Below are 23,483 nucleotides of genomic sequence, written 5' to 3'. Positions count from 1 at the left end.
AGTTGGGGAACAGGAAAAACAGTTGTCTGTGCAAAAACAAACTTGTTTTATTGTTTTATAGTGGAACTCTTGAGCTGAAGCTGTCTAATTGCCACAATATGAATAGTTTGTTTTTAAATCAGTTTGAAGGAATAGCTAAAGCAGCCTGAACTTAGGTTGATACTTTTGGTGTGATCTTATGAAAAAAAATCTAAGTCCAGAACGAGGGTAAAAAGGGAGAGTTCCGGATCCATTTTTTCAACGAGTCTAAATGTCGAATCTTATGCACTTCGTGCATGAAGAAATCCTGCAAACCTTTTCTCACCAGTCGGGGAAGTGGGCGGGGCCTAAATCAGGTGAAAGGTGACTGATGGCAGCAGAGGGCACCATTGCGCATGTGCAGGTCTCTGTTCTGACAGCAGCAGAGACCTGATACTGCTTCTGCTGCTGTAGCTGGCCTCTATGGCCTAGCACCCCCATCCCCGCCGTGCTACCACGAGGCTCCACGGCTGATTACAAGTCAAACCTTTGGCCCACAGGCACCACCCCCCAGCTGGACCAATCATCCCCCAAACCCCTCTCCTGGCCAAACCACTCACCCTGCACACCCCTCCCAGCCTAAACTGATCATCTCTCACCGATTGCAATTTAAATAATTTGTTCAGCCTTGCACCGGAAATGGGCGTGAGGCCAATTGCGCCGTATATCTGGTGCTGGTAAGATTGCAAGAGGCAAGAAATTGGGTGTGAACCAAAGTTCCCGGCTCACTCATGATCTTACAAGCTCGACCCGCCCATCGGCCGGTGGGGTGAAACGGTAAGATCGCCCCCCCTTATGTCTAAACAAACTATGCATTTTTGTTTAAACAGTGCAATTTTTTTAGTTTATATCCAATTCAATCCAATCAAAGTCCAATTCAAAGTTGCAGCAAATGAGACATTCCAGATTCAAGCTGACAAGACAGGCCTCTCACTTCCTGTCTTGGGCTTGATCTGCATGATCCAAGCTGATTGGAGTAGGCATTGCACCTTCTCCAAGGCTTGATCTCATTTGCATCATAGCCAAAAGACCTAGATGCCGCTTTAAAAAATTGTTTCAAATGAAGCCTCATGACTTCAACCAAGTGCAGGATGCCAAAACTACACTTGATCTTAGCCAAAGGCCGAGAAACCATGCATTTTTTTAATACTTTTCCAATTCAATCAAATCAAGTCCAATTCAGAGTCTCAACAAGTTGAGACATTTCCGATCCAAGCTGACAAGACAGGGTATGCGACCCTTTACCCTGTCTCGGGCCTGATCTACATGAGCCAAGCTGATTGGAGTAGGCGGACGTCTCCACCTCCAAGGCTTGATCTCATTTGCATCTTAGCCAAAAGGCCAAGATGCCGCTTTTAAAAATTGCTTCATATGAAAATGAAGCTTAAATGCAACCCAATGACCTCAACCAAGTGCAGCATCGCTTCTCGGCCTTTTGGCTAAGATCAAGTGTAGTATGGATCGCCTGCACTTGGTTGAGGTCATTGGGTTACACTGAGGCTTCATGTGTTTCATATGAAGCAATTTTTAAAAGCGGCATCTCGGCCTTTTGGCTAAGATGCAAATGAGCTCAAGTCTTGGAGGAGGATCCTCCCCCTTCTCCAATCAGCTTGACTCATGTAGATCAGGCCCAGGACAGGGTGGTTTTGGTCTCCCGTCCTGTCTTGTCAGCCTGGATCTGAAATGTCTCAACTTGTTGAGACTCTGAATTGGATTTGATTTGATTGAATTGGAAAAGTATAAAAAAAAATTTTTTTAAATCGGCAGACCACACTTAATCTTAGCCAAAAGGCCGAGAAACCATGCATTGCTTTAATTGATCTTTACCGGAGAGAAAACTTTTATTCTCTGATCTGATAAAAAGTGGTCTTCGCTGCTGATTTTAATAGCTTTAGTGTGGGGCTTGGTTAAGATATGTTGACAGGAGAATGGGACTTTATTTACAGCTTCTCTGCATCTGGAAGGAGATGTGAATTTGTTTGTGATGGAATGTAAACTTCTGGAGTTTATGACCAACAGAACAAGGATTGTTACAAAGGTGTCATTGGATGATTTGCATCCTACAGCCAACAGGAGGAGTGAATTTGGACCATCCCCAGAAAAGGAAGGAGGAATGGGAGACTGGGGGGAGAAAAGTAGAGAAATTGTAATTTTCATTGGCACGGTGATACCTTGGCTTCTGGGGTATGGCTCTTCAACATTCATCAAAGACAAAGAAGAGAGACATGGCTGGAATTTTACCGCCACGCCCGCCCCAGAATCAGGGTGGGCGAGGCTCGCAGAACGGAATTCTCCATTGGCCTTGGGCGGGATTTTACGAGCCTCGCCTGAGCGAGGTGGTAAAATACCAGCAATTGCCTACACTGACACCAAGAGTTCCTGGGATCTTGAAAAATGAGAACCTTCGATGTTGTCTTCACTCCTTGTTGTTAAATAGATCTAAATCTTGCTTAATCAATTCTACTTGGTTCATAAACACCAGTTACTCACACTTTGTAGGTCATGCACAACTGAAATTAAAAATTCGGACCCGTTGTGTTTGTTTTAATTAGAAAGGTTTTATATCTTTAAACCCTAAACCTTACACTGTGCATTAAAAAGTTCGTAAGAGTTTTAACAACACCATGTTAAAGTCCAACAGGTTTATTTGCTAGCTAATGGTGTTTGCTACCAAATAAACCTGTTGGACTTTAACCTGGTGTTGTTAAAACTCTTACTGTGTTTACCCCAGTCCAACGCCGGCGTCTCCACATCATTAAAAAATTCCCCAAACCTCTCTCCCTTGGGTAGTAGTCTTAATTCATGGCATTTCGTTACTAATTGACAACAAACGCGAAATGTTAGTACCACGAATGCTTTCCCAAAACTCATAATGTTGAGGTATCAGATCTATTAACGCCTCTCTAGTTGTAAAGACAGGGATTTGACACCAGACCGGCGATCAATGAATAGCACAGAAAAGATTTTCCATCCTGCACTGTGCCTTCGGCTCCTATCTGTGGCTAGCCTCCACTTTCCAGGAGGAATAACTGCCATGACCACGGTGTCCAATTGTTCCACAATTCTTTCCAACAGTGGCTGACTCACCTCCAAGCAGCCACTGATGGAGTTGGGAAAAGCGGGAGAGGAGTTCCGACATCCCAGAATGCTTCCTCACTCGAAAGTGAAAGTGGGAGAAGGGAAGAGGTGCCACAGTGAAGGTGCCAGAAATATATCCCCGCAGCCCCGAAAGGCTGTGATGCTGCGCCTATGGGACATGCTCCGAAGAGTCCTGTAAGCGAGCTTCCTCTTACTGTGGGCAGCTACTTTTAACCTTATTCCCAGCCACCCTGCAGACGCTGTGAGGGTGCAGCCAGGGCAGAGCAGAGACTGCCTGCTGTATCAGAGAGACGGGGACATGGACCAAGCTGTGACTCTCCTTGGGGCAAACTCAATGAGGGGCTGTTAGCGGAGAGGAAACTGACACTGACGGTCACTGCGGTCCGGAGCAAACTCACCAGGACAAACCTGGACAGCCGCCTCCTGCCCATTTACTGATACTCCGTGAAAGGTGAAACGGATCAAGTCAACCAAGAAGGCCCATTGTATTGTCGTGTAAGCTTAACCTCCATTTTAACATTGTTTAACGTGTGTGTGCCTGTGTTTGATAAATTCACTCAGCAGGAGCACTGACTTCCTGCACAATTGGATTTTAACTTTAGCAGTAGGAGCAAACTCGTATCTATGCCCATTTTACAAAACTGTAAGAGCCATCAGCGTCCACAGTGGTAGGAGATTTGTATGGAGATGGATTTTACATATCCAGATATAGCAGGGCGTCACAACAATATTAACAAGTCCTCGTACAACAGGGTGGGATGTTATGTCTGTCACAACAGTAGTGACAGCACAGTGTCATTGTCACTACTCTGCAATTAGAAGAAAGAACTCGCATTTTATCTCATGTCGCCTATGTTTTCAAAATGCTTCCAGAACACTTCTACCCTAATCAATTACTTTAGAACGGTAGTCAGTGTTGATTTGTGGGAAGCAGCAACATGTTGTATTGACTGAGAGTGGCACAGTGGTTAGCACTGCTGCCTCACAGCGCCAGGGACCCAGATTCAATTCCCGGCTTGGGTCATCGCCTGTGTGGAGTCTGCACGTTCTCCCCATACCTGCGTGGGTTTCCTCCGGGTGCTCCGGTTTCCTCCCACAGTTCAAAAGACGTGCTGGTTAGATGCATTGGCCATGCTAAATTCTCCCTCTAAACGGACTGTGGCGTCTAGGGGATTTTCACAGTAACTTCATTGCAGTGTTAATGTAAGCCTACTTATGACACTAATAAATAGACTTAAAACTTATCTAGCGATGTTAACATTGTAAAATGTAGGAGTTAATTTGCACACAGATAGTCCCCCCACCCGACAGCCGAGAGACACATGCTTGGGGAATCTGTCTCGGGCTGTTGGCTGAGGAATTTGTATGTTACCCGCCAATGCGAACCAGCGAGCCAGATGTTTCAGACAGGTAAAGTGTGCAGTACAAACCTGATCTGAGTCCTTTAATGGGGTGGAGACGGGGGAAAGACAGGTGAGACATGCACAATTTCCCAAAACCCTTTGACAGCCAGAGACTATAGAAAAAAATTAAAGTAAAGTTTATTTATTAGTCATGAGTAAGGCTTACATTAACACTGCAATGAAGTGAAATTCCCCTAGCCACCACACTCCGGCACCTGTTCAGGTCAATGTACCTAACCAGCACATCTTTCAGACTGTGGGAGGAAACCGGAGCACCCGGAGGAAACCCATGCAGACACGGGGAGAACGTGCAGACTCCACACAGACAGTGATCCAAGCCTGTTGAACCCAGGTCCCTGGTGCTGTGAGGCAGCTGTGCTAACCACTGTGCCACCGTGCTGCCCAGGGTGGCAGGGTCTGAAATCAGGGAATTTGGATTAAATCCCACAAGATATCAATGCATGTGCTGCCACCATATTGACAAGTTGCTGGAATGGGGAAAAGGGTTGAAGAAGGGAGTCTTCACCGTGAGATCTTCATTTAGAGCCCCAGGAGGGTGAACACATTGACTATGAGCTTAAAACAAAAACAGAAATGCCAGCAAATCTCAGCAGGTCTGACAGTATCTGTGGAGAGAGAATAGAGCTAAATAGAGATGACCCATCCTGACTTGGAACGTTGGCTCTATTCTCTCTCCACAGATGCTGTCAGATCTGCTGAGAATTTCCAGTATTTTCTGTTTTTGTTTCAGATTCCAGCATCCGCAGTATCATAGAATCCCTACAGTGCAGGAGGAGGCCATTCAGCCCATCGAGCCTGCACCAAACTGACAACAATCTCACCCAGTCCCTCTCCCCATAACCCCAGATATTTTGCCCACTAATCCCCCGACACTGAGGGGTAATTTAGCATGGCCAATCAACCTAACCTGCACATCTTTGGACTGTGGGAGGAAACCGGAGCACCTGGAGGAAACCCACGCAGACACGGGGGGAACATGCAAACTCCATACAGACAGTGACCTGAGGCTGGAATGAACCCGGGTCCTTGGCTCTGTGGGGCAGCAGTGCTAACCACTGTGGCGCCCAATTTGTTTTTAATAGAGAGTTTAATGCCTGTTAAGGACCCTTTTCAGAAATGGGTTTCCAATGGGGGATACAGGTCTTGACTATGCCCAGGAATCTTCAGTGGCCCTGGCAGCTGCCAAAGGTAGGGAGGTTTAGTAACTTTTTATATTCCTAGTCATATTTGCAGAGGAGATTTACCAGGATGTTGCCTGGTATGGTGGGAAAATCGTATGAGGAAAGGCTGAGGGGCTTGAGGTTGTTTTCGTTAGAGAGAAGAAGGTTAAGAGGTGACTTAATAGAGGCATACAAGATGATCAGAGGATTAGATAGGGTGGATAGTGAGAGCCTTTTTCCTCGGATGGTGATGGCTAGCACGAGGGGACATAGCTTTAAATTGAGGGGTGAGAGATATAGGACAGATGTTAGAGGTAGGTTCTTTACTCAGAGAGTAGTATGGGCGTGGAATGCCCTGCCTGCAGCAGTAGTAGACTCGTCAACATTAAGAGCATTCAAATGGTTATTGGATAAACATATGGATGATATTGGAATAGTGTAGATTAGAGGGGCTTTAGATTGGTTCCACTGGTCGGCGCAACATTGAGGGCCGAAGGGCCTGTACTGTGCTGTAATGTTCTATGTTCTAGTCTGCTGCGTGCAGTATGATGCTGGATTATTTTGCTAGTCTGTTGTTACAGTCTCAATACACTGTTGATACTCTGTGTCTCAATGCCTTTGGCTGCAGTCTGTAATTCGATGAGTGAGACTGAAGCTGCCACTGATTACCTTTCAGCACCTCTTTCGGAAAATATAGGAACCAAAACTGCTAATGTTGAAGAAGCGCGCGCTGGCATTTTAACTTTGCAGAAACAGATCACTTCCTCACACATTACACACTTACTTTTCATGCGTGGCTGGCCAAAATAGGCTTATATTCTCTGGAGTTTATTCAATGAGGGTGAGACCATTGAAACCAACACAATTCTGAAGGGGCTTGGTAGGATAGACGCTGAGAGATTGTTTCCATTGGTCGGGGGAACCTGAAACACAGGGACAAAGTCTCAGGGTTAGGGGATCGACCATTTAAGGCTGAGGTGTGGAATTCTCACCCCACAGGATTGTGGATTCTCCAAGGTTAAATACATTTAAGGCTGGAATAGGCAAATTGTGGGCAAATCAGGGAATTAAGGGAAGCACTTAGGAAAATGGAGTTGAATCCCCAGATCAGCCACGATCTTATTGAATGGTGGACTAGGCTTGATGGGCAGCGTGGTTTACTCCTGCTCCTATTTCTTGTGTTCTTAAATCCCCTGAATATCCTATTTCCCCTGGCTATTAGCACACTGTTCTTTCATTTGTGCCTCATTGTGAACCATTATAATCGACTTTTACACTGGACAAAATGAGGCAGTGCATTTTCTCATTTTAACCTATGATTATAAATGTGCGGTGGTATTATTTGAGTTTTATATTGGTCTATAATATTTTATTTCCTAAAAGTTTGTATAATAATAATCAATTTTGTTGACCTGCCATAAGCGCAATGCAAATACAATTTGAAGTAAGAGACTGGAATGTTAATAATTGTGCATTGTTGTGTGTTTTTTTGTAGAATGAGATGCTAGAGATTTCACATCAAACAGGTGAAAATGGATTTCCAGGCCTTCGCCTTGAGTTTTGGATTTGCTATGTTATATCATGGCGTCATGGCCTCTGTAAATCAATGTAAAATAAAGGGTCTGGTCGCTGATTGCAGTCACTTGAAGCTCTCTAACATCCCTTCAGACCTTCCGGTGAACATCACGGTACTAAATCTCTCCCACAACCAGCTGAGGGCGTTGCCGGTTTCTATACTGTCTACATACAGCCAACTCCGAACGTTGAGTTCCGGATACAACGTCATTACTAAAATCGATGAGAACCTATGCAAGGCTCTGCCATTTCTGCGCGTTCTGGGGCTGGAACACAATCAGTTGTCTCACCTGTCTGTACGTTACTTCTCTTGCTGTAGCAACCTGACTGAGCTCCACTTACAGTTCAACAGGATCAAGGAGATCACAGGTGATCCTTTCAAAAACCTTCAAGTAAGTGTTAGCACTTCTACTGTTGGCTGGAGAAAAATGCAACAGTCAGAATATACAGGACGGCAGAGAATGATAAGAAGGTTAATCAGGAGAAAGAAATTAGAGTATGAGAGGAAGCTGGCTATTAATGTAAAAACCGACAGCAAGGGGGGAGTTTCCCCATCCCATCCGCCACAGGAATCATTGTCCCTTAGATTTCAGGCGGGATTTTCTGGTTTTGGGGCGAGCGTGGCCAGGAAATCCCGCCCCAAGGGTTTCCACAGGTATTTGAGCAGGAAAAGAGTAAGTAAAGTGAGGAGTGCTGAGAGTAACTTAGCAGGAGTGCTGAGAGTAAGCTAAGAAGTGATTTAATTATTCATTTATTCATTTAAGGGTATTCCTAGTATATTTCGTGGGCTTTTTTCAGGGTTTTGAATTGAGGAAGTGAGGTCAGCTGAAGGGGATTCTGGGAGGTTGAGTCTTAGTATAAAAGGCAGTTACCTGGGGGGTTCGATCTCTTTGTTTAACTGGAGTGAGACTGGGAGAGAGAGTCTTAGCAGGAGTGCTGAGAGTAAGCTAAGAAGTGATTTAATTATTCATTTATTCATTTAAGGGTATTCCTAGTATATTTCGCGGGCTTTTTTCAGGGTTTTGAATTGAGGAAGTGAGGTCAGCTGAAGGGGATTCTGGGAGGTTGAGTCTTAGTATAAAAGGCAGTTACTTGGGGGGTTCGCCGGGAGCATAAAAAGTCGTCTGCACTATACAGCGGGCAGCGTCGGGAGCGGGCAGTGTAGTGAGTGGGAAGCAGAGTGTGAACTATAAGGGCTTTGGCTCACAGGGCTTAGGCTGAAAGGGCGAGGCAAGGCTAGTTATTTTTTTCCCAACCCTATAAAGGATAAGGGCAGGTATGAGTGATCAGCCAGTTCAGTGCTTCCGATGTGGGATGTGGGAGTTCCTGCAAACACCTAGCTTCCCAGAGGTTCACATATGTGCCAGGTGCGTGGAACTGCAGCTCTTGAGGGACCGTGTTAGGGAACTGGAGCTGCAGATCGCTGACCTTAGCCTAGTCAGGGAAAATGGGAGAAAAATTGACAGCAGTTATAGGCAACTAGTTACACCGGGGCATCGGGAGAATGACACGTGGGTCACAGTTAGGAGGAGTAAAGGGCAGAAGGGTAAAGTACAAGGGAGGACTCCAGTGGTGGTCTCTCAAAATAGGAAGGGCTTGGTGACAGGTGTGAGAGGAGAGGGGAGTGGACAGTTAGAAGAGGGGTCACCTGTGGTTGTCCCACTCCAAAACAGGTACATTGTTTTAGATAGTGTGGAGGAGTGTGCCTCTCCAGGGGTAAGACACAGTGACCAGGTCACTGGCACACAGTCAGGCTCTGTGGCCCGGAAAGGGAAGAGAGGGGTTAGGAGAGCGATAGTGGTGGGGGATGCATCAGTTAGAGGCACAGACAGGCGATTCTGTGGGGGTGAACGGGACTCCAGGATGGTAGTCTGCCTACCTGGTGCTGGGGTCACGGATGTCTCCGAGCGGATAGGAGGCATATTAAAAGGGGAAGATAAAGAAACGGATGTCATTATACACATTGGTGGAAATGACGTAGATAGGAAGAGTAGGGGGGTCCTAAGAGAGCAATTCAGGGAGTTGGGAAATAGGTTAAAAAGTAGGGTCACTAGGGTGGCCATCTCTGGGCTGCTCCCAATGCCTCGTGCCAGTGAGGCTGAGAATAGGGAGTTGGTTCAAATGAATGCCTGGCTAAAGGACTGGTCCAGGAGGGAGGGCTTTATTTTCATAGACCAATGGGAGGTTTTCAGGAGAGGATGGCACCTGTACAAGAGGGAGGGGTCACAACTAAGTTGGAAGGGCACAAATATCCTGGCTGGGAGCTTTGCTAGTGCAGTTCGGGGGGGTTTAAACTAGTATGGCAGGGGGGTGGGGATCAAACTATTAGGTCTATAAGTGTGGTGGCTGGGGACGAGCTTGGGGCTGGGACAAGGCTGGCAAAGAAGAAGAGCACTCTGGGGGAGGACGACCTCACTGAGCCTGGGGGTCTGGAGTGCTTATACTTCAATGCAAGGAGCGTAGCAGGTAAAACAGACGAACTTGGGGCCTTAATGCGCACGAGGAATTTGGATGTGGTTGCGGTGACAGAGACTTGGTTGAAAGAGGGACAGGACTGGCAGCTGAATATTCCAGGGTACAAGTGTTTTAGGCGAGACAGAGGAGGGGCCAAAAGAGGTGGGGGAGTAGCGGTATTGGTTGGAGAGCATATTACAGCGGTGCAGAGGGAGGACAATTCGGAGGAGTCGTGTAGCGAGTCACTCTGGGTGGAGCTTAGAAACAGGAAAGGCGCAGTCACTATGTTGGGGGTGTACTACAGGCCCCCCAACAGCCCAAGGGAAGTGGAAGAATGGATATGTCAGGAGATACTGGATAGGTGCAGGAAAAATAGGGTTGTTGTAGTGGGAGACTTCAATTTCCCTGGTATAGACTGGAAATCGCTGAGGGCAGGGACTCTGGATGGGGAGGAATTTGTAAAATGTGTACAGGAGGGTTCGTTGGAACAATATGTAGACAGCCCGACTAGAGAGGGGGCTATACTGGACCTGGTACTGGGGAATGAGCCCGGTCAGGTCTTCAAAGTTTTGGTTGGGGAACATGTGGCAAATAGTGACCACAATTCTGTTAGCTTTAGGATAGTGATGGAAAAGGATGAGTGGTGTCCCAAGGGTAAGGTGTTGGATTGGGGGAAGGCTAACTTTATTGGGATCAGGCAGAAATTGGCAGCTCTTGATTGGGAGAGGCTGTTTGAGGGTAAATCCACATCTGGTATGTGGCAGTCTTTTAAGGAACGGTTGTTAGGGCTACAGGACAAGCATGTGCCTGTAAAAAAGAAGGATAGGAAGGGTAGGATTAGAGAACCGTGGATAACCAGGGAAATTGAGGGACTGGTCAAAAGGAAAAGAGAGGTGTATGTTAGGTCCAAGCAGCTAAAAACGGAGGGAGCTCTGGAGGAGTACAATGAAAGTAGGAAAGTACTCAAACGGGGAATTAGAAGAGCAAAAAGGGGTCACGAAATGTTCTTGGCAGACAGGATTAAGGAGAATCCCAAGGCATTTTATTCATACGTTAGGAACAAAAGGGTTGTTAGGGAAAAAATCGGACCTCTCAGGGACAAAAGTGGGGACATATGCTTGGAGCCCAAAGAAGTAGGGGAGATCCTAAATGAATACTTTGCGTCGGTATTCACAAAGGAGAGGGATGTGTTGACTGGGAGTGTCTCGGAGGGGAGTGTTGAACCGTTGGAGAAAATCTCCATTACAAAGGAGGAAGTGTTAGGTTTGTTAGAGAATATAAAGACTGACAAATCCCCAGGGCCTGATGGAATCTATCCAAGGCTGCTCAGGGAGACGAGAGGTGAAATCGTTGGGCCTCTGACGCAAATCTTTGTCTCGTCACTGGACACAGGTGAGGTCCCAGAGGATTGGAGGATAGCCAATGTGGTCCCGTTATTTAAGAAGGGTAGGAAGGATAACCCGGGTAATTATAGGCCGGTGAGCTTGACGTCCGTGGTGGGGAAGTTGTTGGAGAAGATTCTTAGAGATAGGATGTATGCGCATTTAGAAAGGAATAAACTCATTAACGATAGTCAGCATGGTTTTGTGAGAGGGAGGTCATGCCTCACTAACCTGGTGGTGTTTTTTGAAGAAGTGACCAGAATGGTTGACGAAGGAAGGGCCGTGGATGTTGTCTATATGGACTTTAGTAAAGCGTTTGACAAAGTCCCTCATGGTAGGCTAGTGAAAAAGGTTGGATCTCATGGGATAAAGGGGGAGGTGGCTAGATGGGTGGAGAACTGGCTTGGTCATAGAAGACAGAGGGTGGTAGTGGAAGGGTCTTTTTCCGGCTGGAGGCCTGTGACTAGTGGTGTTCCGCAGGGCTCTGTATTGGGACCTCTGCTGTTTGTGATTTATATAAATGATCTGGAAGAAGGAGTAACTGGGGTGATCAGTAAGTTTGCGGACGACACAAAACTGGCAGGACTTGCAGATAGTGAGGAACATTGTCAGAGGCTACAGAAGGATATAGATAGGCTGGAAATTTGGGCAAGGAAATGGCAGATGGAGTTCAATCCTGATAAATGCGAAGTGATGCATTTTGGTGGGAATAATGTAGGGAGGAGCTACACGATAAATGGAAGAACCATAAAGGGTGTAGAATCGCAGAGGGACCTGGGTGTGCAAGTCCACAGATCTTTGAAGGTGACGTCACAGGTGGAGAAGGTGGTGAAGAAGGCATATGGCATGCTTGCCTTTATAGGACGGGGCATAGAGTATAAGAGTTGGGGTCTGATGTTGCAGATGTATAGAACGTTGGTTCGGCCGCATTTGGAATACTGCGTCCAGTTCTGGTCGCCACACTACCAGAAGGACGTGGAGGCTTTGGAGAGAGTACAGAGGAGGTTTACCAGGATGTTGCCTGGTATGGAGGGGCTTGGTTATGAGGAGAGATTGGGGAAACTGGGGTTGTTCTCCTTGGAAAGACGGAGGATGAGGGGAGACTTCATAGAGGTGTATAAAATTATGAAAGGCATAGATAGGGTGAACGGTGGGAAGCTTTTCCCCGGGTCGGTGGTGACGTTCACGAGGGGTCATAGGGTCAAGGTGAAGGGGGGGAGGTTTAACACAGATATCAGAAGGACATATTTTACACAGAGGGTCGTGGGGGCCTGGAATGTGTTGCCGGGCAAGGTGGTGGAGGCGGACACACTGGGAACGTTTAAGACTTATCTAGACAGCTATATGAACGGAGTGGGAATGGAGGGATACAAAAGAGTGGTCTAGTTTGGACCAGGGAGCGGCGCGGGCTAATTGTTCCTTGTTTCTCGTTTCAAGGCTTCATTCTATGATCATCTTGCTGGTGCCAGTACAGAGCGAGACTGCGGATAGTTGGGAACCTGTCTCGGGGGCAGGGAATTCATATGGTGTTCGTGGAAGTGGAAATGACTAGGGTTGGGAAGCATTTTCCAATCGGGGCCATTGTGATCGCCTGGACTCGTTTCGATCGCCTCAGGGGGTTGGAGAGGAATTTCCCAGATTTTGTTTCCCCATATTGGCCCTGGGGTTTTTCACTCTGGGTTTTCGCCTCTCCCTGGAGATCACATGGTCTGGAATGGGGGGGTGGGGGTGAGTTAATAGGTTGTAATGAACAAAGCATCGTAGCTGTGAGGGACAGCTCGGTGGATAGGATATTGGTATGTAGATAGGCTGGAAAATTGGGCGGGGATCCTGGTTTCAGGATTCAATCCTGGACCGGGGAGCGGCGCGGACTTGGAGGGCCGAAGGGCCTGTTCCTGTGCTGTATTGTTCTTTGTTCTTTGTGAATGCTGGCCCTCTGGAGAGGGACAATGAGTATGCATAAATGGGTCTTTTTCTGATGGGCAGCATGTGATGGTCGAGTCCCACAGGATCTGTGTTGGGACTTCAACTTTTTACAATTTACATCAATGACTTAGATATGAAGAGGATACATGGAGGTTGCGGACCATAGAACCATAGAATTGCTACAGTGGAGAAAGAGGCCATTCAGACCATCAAGTCTGCACCAAGTCTCTGAAAGAGTATCCCACCCAGGCCCATCCCCCCCCCCCCCCCCCTCCCACACTGCCCCATCCTATAACCCCACACATTTACCACATTTACCATGGCTAAACGAATATAGATAAGATGAGCGAGTGGGCAAAAATCTGACAGACGGAGTATAATGTGGGAAAATATCAAGTGGTTCACTTTGGTAGGAAGAATAAAAAGGCAGAGTGTTACTTAAGTGGAGAATGACTGCAGAATTCTGCGGTGCAGAGGGGTCTAGGTGTCCTTGTGCAGGAGTCACAATCAGTTAGTATGCAAGCGCAGCATGTAATCAAGATGGCTAATGGAATGTTATCCTTTATTGCAAGAGGAATTGAACATAAAAGTAAGGATGTTATCCTCCAGTTATTGGTGAGATCACACCTCAAATACTGTGTGCCGTTTTGGTCTCTTTACTCAACAGGCTGATCCTTGATCATCTGGTTGAATATAGCCGACAGGCTGCCAATTCTGGTGCACGCCCCTCCCAGTATTATGGGGCTGAACTCAGGGATGGGTGCCACCTATGGGCACCCACCCAATTTTACGTGCGCCCCAACCCCTGCTGAAAACAGGCAGGGTGGGGAAATGTAAAAAGCACCCTTATGTGATCCTTTTGTGTGGAACTGATTCAGCATATGTCTTTGTGAGTTTATTAATCGTGATACCTTGCATAGTGTGACAACCTCAGTAATACAATCTCAGATCGTAATCTCTATCCTCATTTTGATTTTCTGTTTGTTTGGTTTTTTCCCTCTCGTTTCTCTTTACTTCTGTGGGCAGCATGGTGGCACAGTGGGTAGCACTGCTGCCTCACAGCGCCAGGGACCCAGGTTCGATTCCCAGCTTGGGTCACTGTCTGTGTGGAGTTTGCACATTCTCCCCGTGTCTGTGTGGGTTTCCTACGGGTGCTCCGGTTTCCTCCCACAGTCTTGAAGACGTGCTGGTTAAGTGCATTGACACAAACAGGTGCTGGAGTGTGGCGACTAGGGGAATTTCACAGTAACTTCATTGCAGTGTTAATGTAAGCCTTACTTGTGACTAATAAATAAACTTTACTTTACTTTTACTTTTCCGGACAGCAGCTGTTCAGGATCCTGCCATTCACACCTCCTCTAGACACATCTCTTGTTTCTTTACTGACCCCATTACCACTCCCTTTGACCGTAAAACCTTGTCTCATTCAACTTCTTCTGCCTTTCACATATCACAGATCTTTCCTTTTATTCTCTTTCCCTCCTTTATTTTACTCAAAACTAATTTCTAACTTTACCCAGTTCTGATGAGAGAAAATGTATCCTCTATCTCTCCCTCTCTCTCTCACCCTCTTTCTCCAGAGATGCTGCCAGACCTGCTGAATCGTTCCAGCATTTTGTGTATTCCAGTTGTAAATTGCTTTATTTATTTTTGGCTAAATCTGGTGTGAGTGCGATGCGGAATATGTAATTACAATGCATAAAACATACAATAGATACATTAATTTATAACATAGCTAGTGATATTACTCATGGTTAGTCAGAGAATATGTCAATGATATCAAGAACATTATATCATTTCATTCATAATGGTTTTATTTGCACCTTTAGCTGAACGACAATCTTCACCAATCCTTCTCAGTCCTGCTGGATCTCAGGATACCTCATCCCATACTTATTCATTCTTGGATCCCAAGGTTTCCTGTCAGAGTTTTACCAATGCCCAGGCCTTATTCCGAACTCTCTTTGATCCCAGAACTATTTCCAATGCTCCTAAACCATGACAGATCCCTCTGTTGTGCGCCCAGATCCTTGGTGCTGAGATCGGCTCTTCCACCAGATTGAACCTTTGACCCTCTTGCTCTGTGGTACTCGGCTACATATTAGATAAGCCTATCAAACTCAGGTTCTTTCATTTTGACAGGGAGTCTTAGCTTCAGGCTGGTGATGAGAAGACGATGCAGATTTGGGTAGCCCCCGATAAACACATGCTGCTGGCTGTGTGTGCAGTGTTCTCCCTTTCAGGCTCTGAATTGAGTTTTAAAAAAAGCACTTTTTTTAATTCATTGGTGGGCCATGGGCGTCGCTGGCTGGCCAGCCTTTATTGCCCATCTGTAGTTGCCTGAGGGCAGTTGAGAGTCAACCACATTGCTGTGGCTCTGGAGTCACATGTAGGCCAGACCAGGTAAGGATGGCTGATTTCCTTCCCTAAAGGACATTAGTGAACCAGATGGGTTTTTCCAACAATTGGCAATGGTTTCATGGTCATCAGTGGATTCTTAATTCCAGATTTTATTTTAATTCAAATTCCACCATCTGCTGTGGAGGGATTTGAACCCGGGTCCCCAGAACATCAGCTGAGTTTCTGGACTAATAGTCTAGCAATAGTACCACTAGGCCATTGCCCCTCACCCCCCAGCAGTAACCTAATTGAGGAGTTGCAGTAATGTTCAAAGCACTGGAGGTGCTCCTGATGCAAATCCTTGTTAAGATTATCCAGAAATTTATTTTAAATAATTGTAATATTGTTGGGCAGCTGCTTCCCCCCACTCAGTAAGAAGTCTCACAACACCAGGTTAAAGTCCAACAGGTTTATTTGGTAGCAAAATACCATAAGCTTTTGGAGCGCTGCTCCTTCGTCAGTTGGAGTGGAAATGTGCTCTCAAACAGTGCACAGAGACACAAAATCAAGTCACAGAATACTGATTAGAATGCGAATCCCTACAGCCAGCCAGGTCTTAAAGATACAGACAATGTGAGTGGAGGGAGCATTAAGCACAGGTTAAAGAGATGTGTATTGTCTCCAGACAGAACAGCTAGTGAGATTCTGCAAGTCCAGGAGGCAAGCTGTGGGGGTTACTGATAATCATGTCCCCCCACTCCACCAGGCATGATAGCAGTATCCAAGGCTGGAGAACCGTGTACTTGGTGTGTACTGATGTCCTCATTCAGGGAAAAGGAAAGATTTGTATTGTCGCACCTCATCACATCACTCAGAAACACCCCAAAGCATTTTGCATGCATTGAATTAGCCTGAACTACATCCACAATTGTTGGGCAGGGAAAGGAATGGACAAATACAGTTAAATCATTGTGAAAATCTGCAGTTAATTGATAGTTTTTATTTCACAATGTTCTGCTCCAAACATGTAGGTCACGCAAGGAGTCTTATATTGCAATTGTTGTTTTGTCACTATGTAAATATTAGAACATAAGAAATAGGAGCAGGAGTAGGCCATCTAGCCCCTCGAGCCTGCCCCGCCATTCAATAAGATCATGGCTGATCTGACGTGGATCAGTACCACTTACCCGCCTGATCCCCATAACCCTTAATTCCCTTCCCGCTCAGGAATCCATCCATCCGCGCTTTAAACATATTCAGCGAGGTAGCCTCCACCACCTCAGTGGGCAGAGAATTCCAGAGATTCACCACCCTCTGGGAGAAGAAGTTCCTCCTCAACTCTGTCTTTAACCGACCCCCCTTTATTTTGAGGCTGTGTCCTCTAGTTTTAACTTCCTTACTAAGTGGAAAGAATCTCTCCGCCTCCACCCTATCCAGCCCCCGCATTATCTTATAAGTCTCCATAAGATCCCCCCTCATCCTTCTAAACTCCAACGAGTACAAACCCAATCTCCTCAGCCTCTCCTCATAATCCAAACCCCTCATCTCCGGTATCAACCTGGTGAACCTTCTCTGCACTCCCTCCAATGCCAATATATCCTTCCTCATATAAGGGGACCAATACTGCACACAGTATTCCAGCTGCGGCCTCACCAATGCCCTGTACAGGTGCATCAAGACATCCCTGCTTTTATATTCTATCCCCCTCGCAATATAGGCCAACATCCCATTTGCCTTCTTGATCACCTGTTGTACCTGCAGACTGGGCTTTTGCGTCTCATGCACAAGGACCCCCAGGTCCCTTTGCACGGTAGCATGTTTTAATTTGTTTCCATTGAGATAGTAATCCCATTTGTTATTATTTCCTCCAAAGTGTATAACCTCGCATTTATCAACGTTATACTCCATTTGCCATATCCTCGCCCACTCACTCAGCCTGTCCAAATCTCTCTGCAGATCTTCTCCGTCCTCCACACGATTCACTTTTCCACTTATCTTTGTGTCGTCTGCAAACTTCGTTACCCTACACTCCGTCCCCTCCTCCAGATCATCTATATAAATGGTAAACAGTTGCGGCCCGAGTACCGATCCCTGCGGCACGCCACTAGTTACCTTCCTCCAACCGGAAAAACACCCATTTATTCCGACTCTTTGCTTCCTGTCGGATAGCCAGTCCCCAATCCACTTTAACACACTACCCCCAACTCCGTGTGCCCTAATCTTCTTCAGCAGCCTTTTATGGGGCACCTTATCAAACGCCTTTTGGAAATCCAAAAACACCGCATCCACCGGTTCTCCTCCATCAACCGCCCTCGTCACATCTTCATAAAAATCCAACATGTTCGTCAAGCACGACTTTCCCCTCATGAATCCATGCTGCGTCTGATTGATCGAACCATTTCTATCCAGATGCCCTGCTATCTCCTCCTTAATAATGGATTCCAGCATTTTCCCTACTACAGACGTTAAGCTGACCGGCCTATAGTTACCCGCCTTTTGTCTCCTTCCTTTTTTAAACAGCGGCGTAACATTAGCCGTTTTCCAATCAACCGGCACTACCCCAGAATGCAACAAGTTTTGATAAATAATCACTAACGCATCCACTATTACCTCTGACATTTCTTTCAATACCCTGGGATGCATTCCATCCGGACCCGGGGACTTGTCCACCTTCAGTCCCATTAGTCTACCCAGCACTGCCTCTCTGGTAACATTAATCGTATTAAGTATTTCTCCTGCTGCCAACCCTCTATCGTTAATATTTGGCAAACTATTTGTGTCCTCCACCGTGAAGACCGACACAAAAAACTTATTTAAAGACTCAGCCATATCCTCATTTCCCACTATTAACTCCCCCCTCTCGTCCTCCAAGGGTCCAACATTCACTCTAGCCACTCTATTCCTTTTTATATATTTATAAAAACTTTTACTATCATTTTTTATATTAATTGCTAGCCTAGCTTCATAGTCTATCCTTCCTTTCTTTATCGCTTTCTTAGTCTCTCTTTGTTGTTTCTTAAATTTTTCCCAATCACTTGTTTCTCCACTATTTTTGGCCACTCTGTACGCAGCTGTTTTTATTTTAATACTCTCCTTTATTTCCTTCGTTATCCACGGCTGGTTCTCCCTTTTCTTACAATCCTTGTTTTTTGCTGGAATATATTTTTGCTGAGAACTGAAAAGGATCTCCTTAAAAATCCTCCACTGTTCCTCAGCTATCCTACCTGCCAGCCTGCTCTCCCAGTCTACCTTAGCCAATTCATCCCTCATCCTATCATATTTCCCTCTGTTCAAACAGAGGACACTGGTTTGAGACCAAACTTTCTCCTCTTCCATCTGAATCAGAAATTCGACCATATTGTGGTCACTAGACCCAAGAGGGTCCTTCACAATAAGATCCTTAATTCTACCTACCTCGTTACACAATACCAGATCCAAAATAGCTCGTTCCCTCGTCGGTTCCGTAACATGCTGTTCAAGGAAACTATCCCGACAGCATTCTAAGAACTCTTCCTCCATTCCACCCTTACCGACTTGAGTCTGCCAGTCAATGTGCATGTTGAAGTCCCCCATGATTATTGCCGTTCCGTTTTTACACGCATCCCTTATCTGCTTGTTTATAGCCCTCCCTACCTCAACATTATTATTCGGGGGCCTATATACCACACCTACTAGTGTCTTTCTCCCTCTACTATTCCTCATCTCTACCCATAACGATTCCACGTTTTGTTCCTCAGAGCCTATGTCATCCCTCAGTACTACCCTGATATTATCTCTTATTAATAGCGCGACCCCACCACCTTTTCCTTCCTGTCTATTCTTCCTAAACGCCTGATACCCCTGGATATTCATCTCCCAGTCCTGGTCACCTTTCAGCCACGTTTCTGTAATGGCCACTAGATCGTACCCACTTGTGCTGATTTGCACCATCAACTCATTCACCTTGTTCCGAATGCTTCGTTATTACACTTCCATCTGCTGACAACAAGTGGGAACTGCAATACCCAGAGTGTTGCAGTTTACACTTGCAGCCACTTGATGGGGCTGTAGACTTGCATAGACTTGAGAAGACCAAATCTAATTAACCTTTAGAAGTCTATTTATTCGTGTCACAAGTAGGTTTACATTAACATTGCAATGAGGTTACTGTGAAAATTCCCTAATCCGGCTTCGATTCCCATCTTAGAAACATAGAAAAACTACAGCACAAAACAGGCCCTTCGGCCCCACAAGTTGTGCCGAACATATCCCTACCTTTTAGGCCTACCTATAACCCTCCATCCTATTAAGTCCCATGTACTCATCCAGGAGTCTCTTAAAAGACCCTGTTGAGCTTGCCTCCACCACCACTGACGGCAGCCGATTCCACTCGCCCACCACCCTCTGTGTGAAAAACTTCCCCCTAACATTTCCCTTGTACCTACCCCCCAGCACCTTAAACCTGTGTCCTCGCGTAGCAGCCATTTCCACCCTGGGAAAATGTCTCTGAGAGTCCACCCGATCTATGCCTCTCAACATCTTATATACCTCTATTAGGTCTCCTCTCATCCTACGTCTCTCCAAGGAGAAAAGACTGAGCTCCCTTGACCCAAGACCCAAGCAGTCTTGGGTCACTGTCTGTGTGGAGTTAGCGTGTTCTCCCCGTGTCTGTGTGTGTTTCCACCGGATGCTCCAGTTTCCTCCCAAAGTCCGAAAGATGTGCTGATTAGGTGCATTGGCCATGCTAAATTCTCCCTCAGTGTACCCGAACAGGCACCAGAGTACGGTGACGAGGGGATTTTCACAGTAACTTCATTGCAGTGTTAATGTAAGCCTACTCGTGACACTAATAAATCAACTTTAAACACGGCGACTGTTTGGGTACACTGAGTGAGAATATACCTATCCAGCATGTCTTTTGGATTTTGGGAGAAAATTGGAGCACCCAGAGGAAACCCACGCCGACACAGGGAGAACGTGCAGACTCTGCACAGACAGTGGCCCAAGCCGAGAATGGAACCCAGGTCCCTGGCGCTGTGAGGCAGCAGGGCTAACCACTGCGCCACCTGCTAAATGTATGATTTATTAATTTTATGTTCAGGAAAACTATTTCAGTCAGGTTTTAACATTAAATTGTTGGCAAATATAAAGTCGCAGTGTGAGTTGAAAATTAGAAAGAGAAAACTTTAAATGTTGGAACTTTCAAAAAGCGGATCTGTTGCTTTGTCTCGTGGGGTCAGACCAGTTGATGTTACTGCAACAATCCTGAAATAGCAGACAATCAACTGGGAGCAGAACAGGAAATAAACGCGAGGAATTATCAGTAAAACTTTCTGGCATTTTACAGGATAAAAAGAGATGGTTCAAAAAAGTAACAAAGTGGAGAATGTGATTAGCAGGGGCAAGGAGGGGGTAAATCAGAAAAGAAAATAGTTGAAGCTGCAAAATGGGGTGCAGTCCAGTGACCCAAACTTTAATAAAACAGAAGACTAATCCTGAAAGAGGAGAAAAAAAGGTGGGGAAAGAAAGACAAGTGTGGAGTCCGAGACATGGGCAGTCAGTGGGTTCTGATTCCACCTAAATATCCTGGGGGAAGACAAATGAGGTGAGAGGCTGGGAATGCTCCCTCCCAGTTTATTAGTGTGACTTTTGACAGTCCGAGTGAAGCCTAATCTTCAGCCACTGAGGAAAGCCAGGAGATTCTGGGGCAGGCGTGGGGTTGGGGGGGTGGTGCTTTGTAATTCAGATCACAGTAGTTAGCACTGCTGCCTCACAGCGTCAGGGACCCGGGTTCGATTCCCGGCTTGGGTCATTTGTCTGTGCGGAGTTTGCACACTCTCCCTGTGTCTGCGTGAGTTTCCTCCGGGTGCTCCTGTTTCCTCCCACAGTCTGAAAGATGTGCTGGTTAGGTGGATTGGCCATGCTAAATTCCCCCTCAGTGTACCCAAACAGGTGCTGGAGTGTGGCGACTAGGGGGTTTTCATAGTAACATCATCGCAGTGTTAATGTAAGCCTACTTGTGACACTAATAAATGAACTTAAAATTTAAATCAGGTAATTGGGCAATTCCCTGTAAGCAAAGGTCAGGAAATCCAACCCATTGTAATGAGGAGAATTTGACGGGTTATCCAACAAGATGGAAATGGGCAATATTTAATTTTATTCTGGTTTGATTTGATTTATTATTGTCACATGCGTAAGTATACAGTGAAAAGTATTGTTTCTTGCACGCTATACAGACAAAGCATACCATTCATAGGGAAGGAAAGGAGAGAGTGCAGAATGTAGTGTCACAGTCATAGCTAGGGTGTAGAGAAAGATCAACTTAGATCAACTCTAGGCGGCATGGTGGCACAGTGGTTAGCACTGCTGCTTCACAGCGCCAGGGACCCAGGTTCAATTCCTGGCTTGGGTCACTGTCTGTACAGAGTCTGCACGTTCTCCCCGTGTCTGTGTGGGTTTCCTCCGGATGCTCCAGTTTCCTCCCACGGTCTGAAAGATGTGCTAGTTAGGTGCATTGACCCGAACAGGTGCCGGAGTGTGGCGACTAGGGGAAATTCACAGTAACTTCATTGCAGTGTTAATGTAAACCTTCCCTGTGACTAATAAATAAACTTTAACTTTCGTGCGAGGTAGGTCCATTCAACAGTCTGATGGCAGCAGGGAAGAAGCTGTTCTTGAGTCGGCTCTAACTTGATTGTGCTTTTCTGTTTTTTTAAGAACTTGACAGTCCTGGATGTGTCTCACAACAAATTGGTTTCTGGTAAACTGGGCACTCAGCCACAGTTGCAAAGCCTGCAGAGATTGGCGCTATCTGCAAACAAAATCACACAGCTGAAGGGCGGTGATTTTGACTTTCTCAAGAACACCACATTGGACCAGCTCGATTTGTCATCCAACAAGCTAACTGAGGTAATGATGTTTCTGTGCTGGGGAGCCAGGCCACGGCCACACTCTCCACTCGATTAATTTAAGGCATGAGGTAGGCGCGTGCAAACTGTGTGCCAGCCCAATGGAAACTGCCACGTTTCAGAATCACCAGGCTGTGTGCACCCTGGTCAGAGGAGAGAAACAGAGATGAAGATTTCGTTTCTGCTTTTGTCACTGTGGCACAGTGGTTAGCACTATTGCCTCACAGTGTCAGGGACCCAGGTTCAATTCTAGCCTTGGGTCACTGTCTGTGTGTAGTCTGCATGTTCTCCCCATGTCTGCCTGGGTTTCCTCTGGATGCTCCGGTTTCCTCCCACACGCCAAAGGTGGATTGGCCATACTTAGTGTCAGGAGGATTAGCGGGGTAAATATGTGAGAGTTACGGGGATAGAGCTTGGGTGGAACTGTTGTCAGTGCAGGTTCAATGGGCCGAATGGTCTCTTTCTGCTCTGTAGGGATTCTATAATGTGATAGAAATTCTGAAGAAAGAAGCAAACAGTCTCCAGTAACTGAGGGGATAAGAATGAGAGGCAAGATACACAAGAGACTTAGAGAGCAGAAAATGCTTCTTTGCAGTGGGAATTGTGAGGCTGAGGAATTCATTTCCAGGGTTAATGGTTAAATCAGACACTGTGCGCACATTCAAGAATGGATGAGATAAGTAGATAAAGAGAAAAAGGCTACCGGAGCAGAATAGATAAATGCAATTGGATTATTTACCTTGATCTGAACAAACAATCAATTAGAGCCATAACAAAAGGGCGATGGAGGGGATACAGAAAGGAATTATCAATGAAATGGCCAAGAATATCATAAAAGAAAAAGGAGGAAATAGATGTAAAGATACAGAAAAGCAGAGAAGATGAACAGTGGGAGCAAGAAGGAGGTAAATCTGAAGCAAAAGCAGAAGAGGCTGGTATAATAGAGTGCAGGCCAGCAACCTTATAAAAATATGTTCATACTGAGAGGATAGAAAAATGGGAAGGAAAAGTTTATTTATTAGTGTCTCAAGTAGGCTTACATTAACACTGCAATGAAGTTACTGTGAAAATCCCCCAGTCGCCACACTCTGGTGCCTGTTCGGGTACACTGAGGGAGAATTTAGCACGGCCAATGCACCTAACCAGTACGAATTTTGGACTGTGGGAGGAAACCCACGCAGACACGGGGAGAACGTGCAGACTCCGCACAGACAG

The 23,483-nt window shown here is 46.1% G+C and overlaps 1 protein-coding gene and 1 pseudogene across 2 annotated transcripts in view; both read left to right on the top strand.

The window, feature by feature from the left end:
- The first annotated feature begins 1,437 nt into the window (after nt 1–1,437).
- Nucleotides 1,438–1,617, top strand: LOC144495384 (U2 spliceosomal RNA; annotated as a pseudogene).
- Nucleotides 1,618–3,202: 1,585 nt separating this feature from the next.
- tlr3 (toll-like receptor 3) overlaps nt 3,203–23,483 on the top strand; it is a 32,719-nt gene continuing 12,438 nt past the window's right edge. For both annotated transcript variants that reach the window (XR_013498216.1, XM_078215038.1), the window contains exons 1-3: nt 3,203–3,612; nt 7,197–7,668; nt 22,078–22,269. Coding sequence is in view for 1 of the 2 variants with exons in the window: in XM_078215038.1 (XP_078071164.1) it covers nt 7,234–7,668; nt 22,078–22,269 (627 nt within the window). In the remaining variant the exon portion in view is untranslated. The remainder of the gene's footprint in view (nt 3,613–7,196; nt 7,669–22,077; nt 22,270–23,483) is intronic.

Source organism: Mustelus asterias, chromosome 6 (assembly GCF_964213995.1).
Source record: "Mustelus asterias chromosome 6, sMusAst1.hap1.1, whole genome shotgun sequence".
NCBI classification, from domain to species: Eukaryota; Metazoa; Chordata; class Chondrichthyes; order Carcharhiniformes; family Triakidae; genus Mustelus; species Mustelus asterias.
The sequence above is the reverse complement of the archived record's forward strand: the minus strand, read 5'-3'. Positions and strand labels throughout refer to the sequence as shown.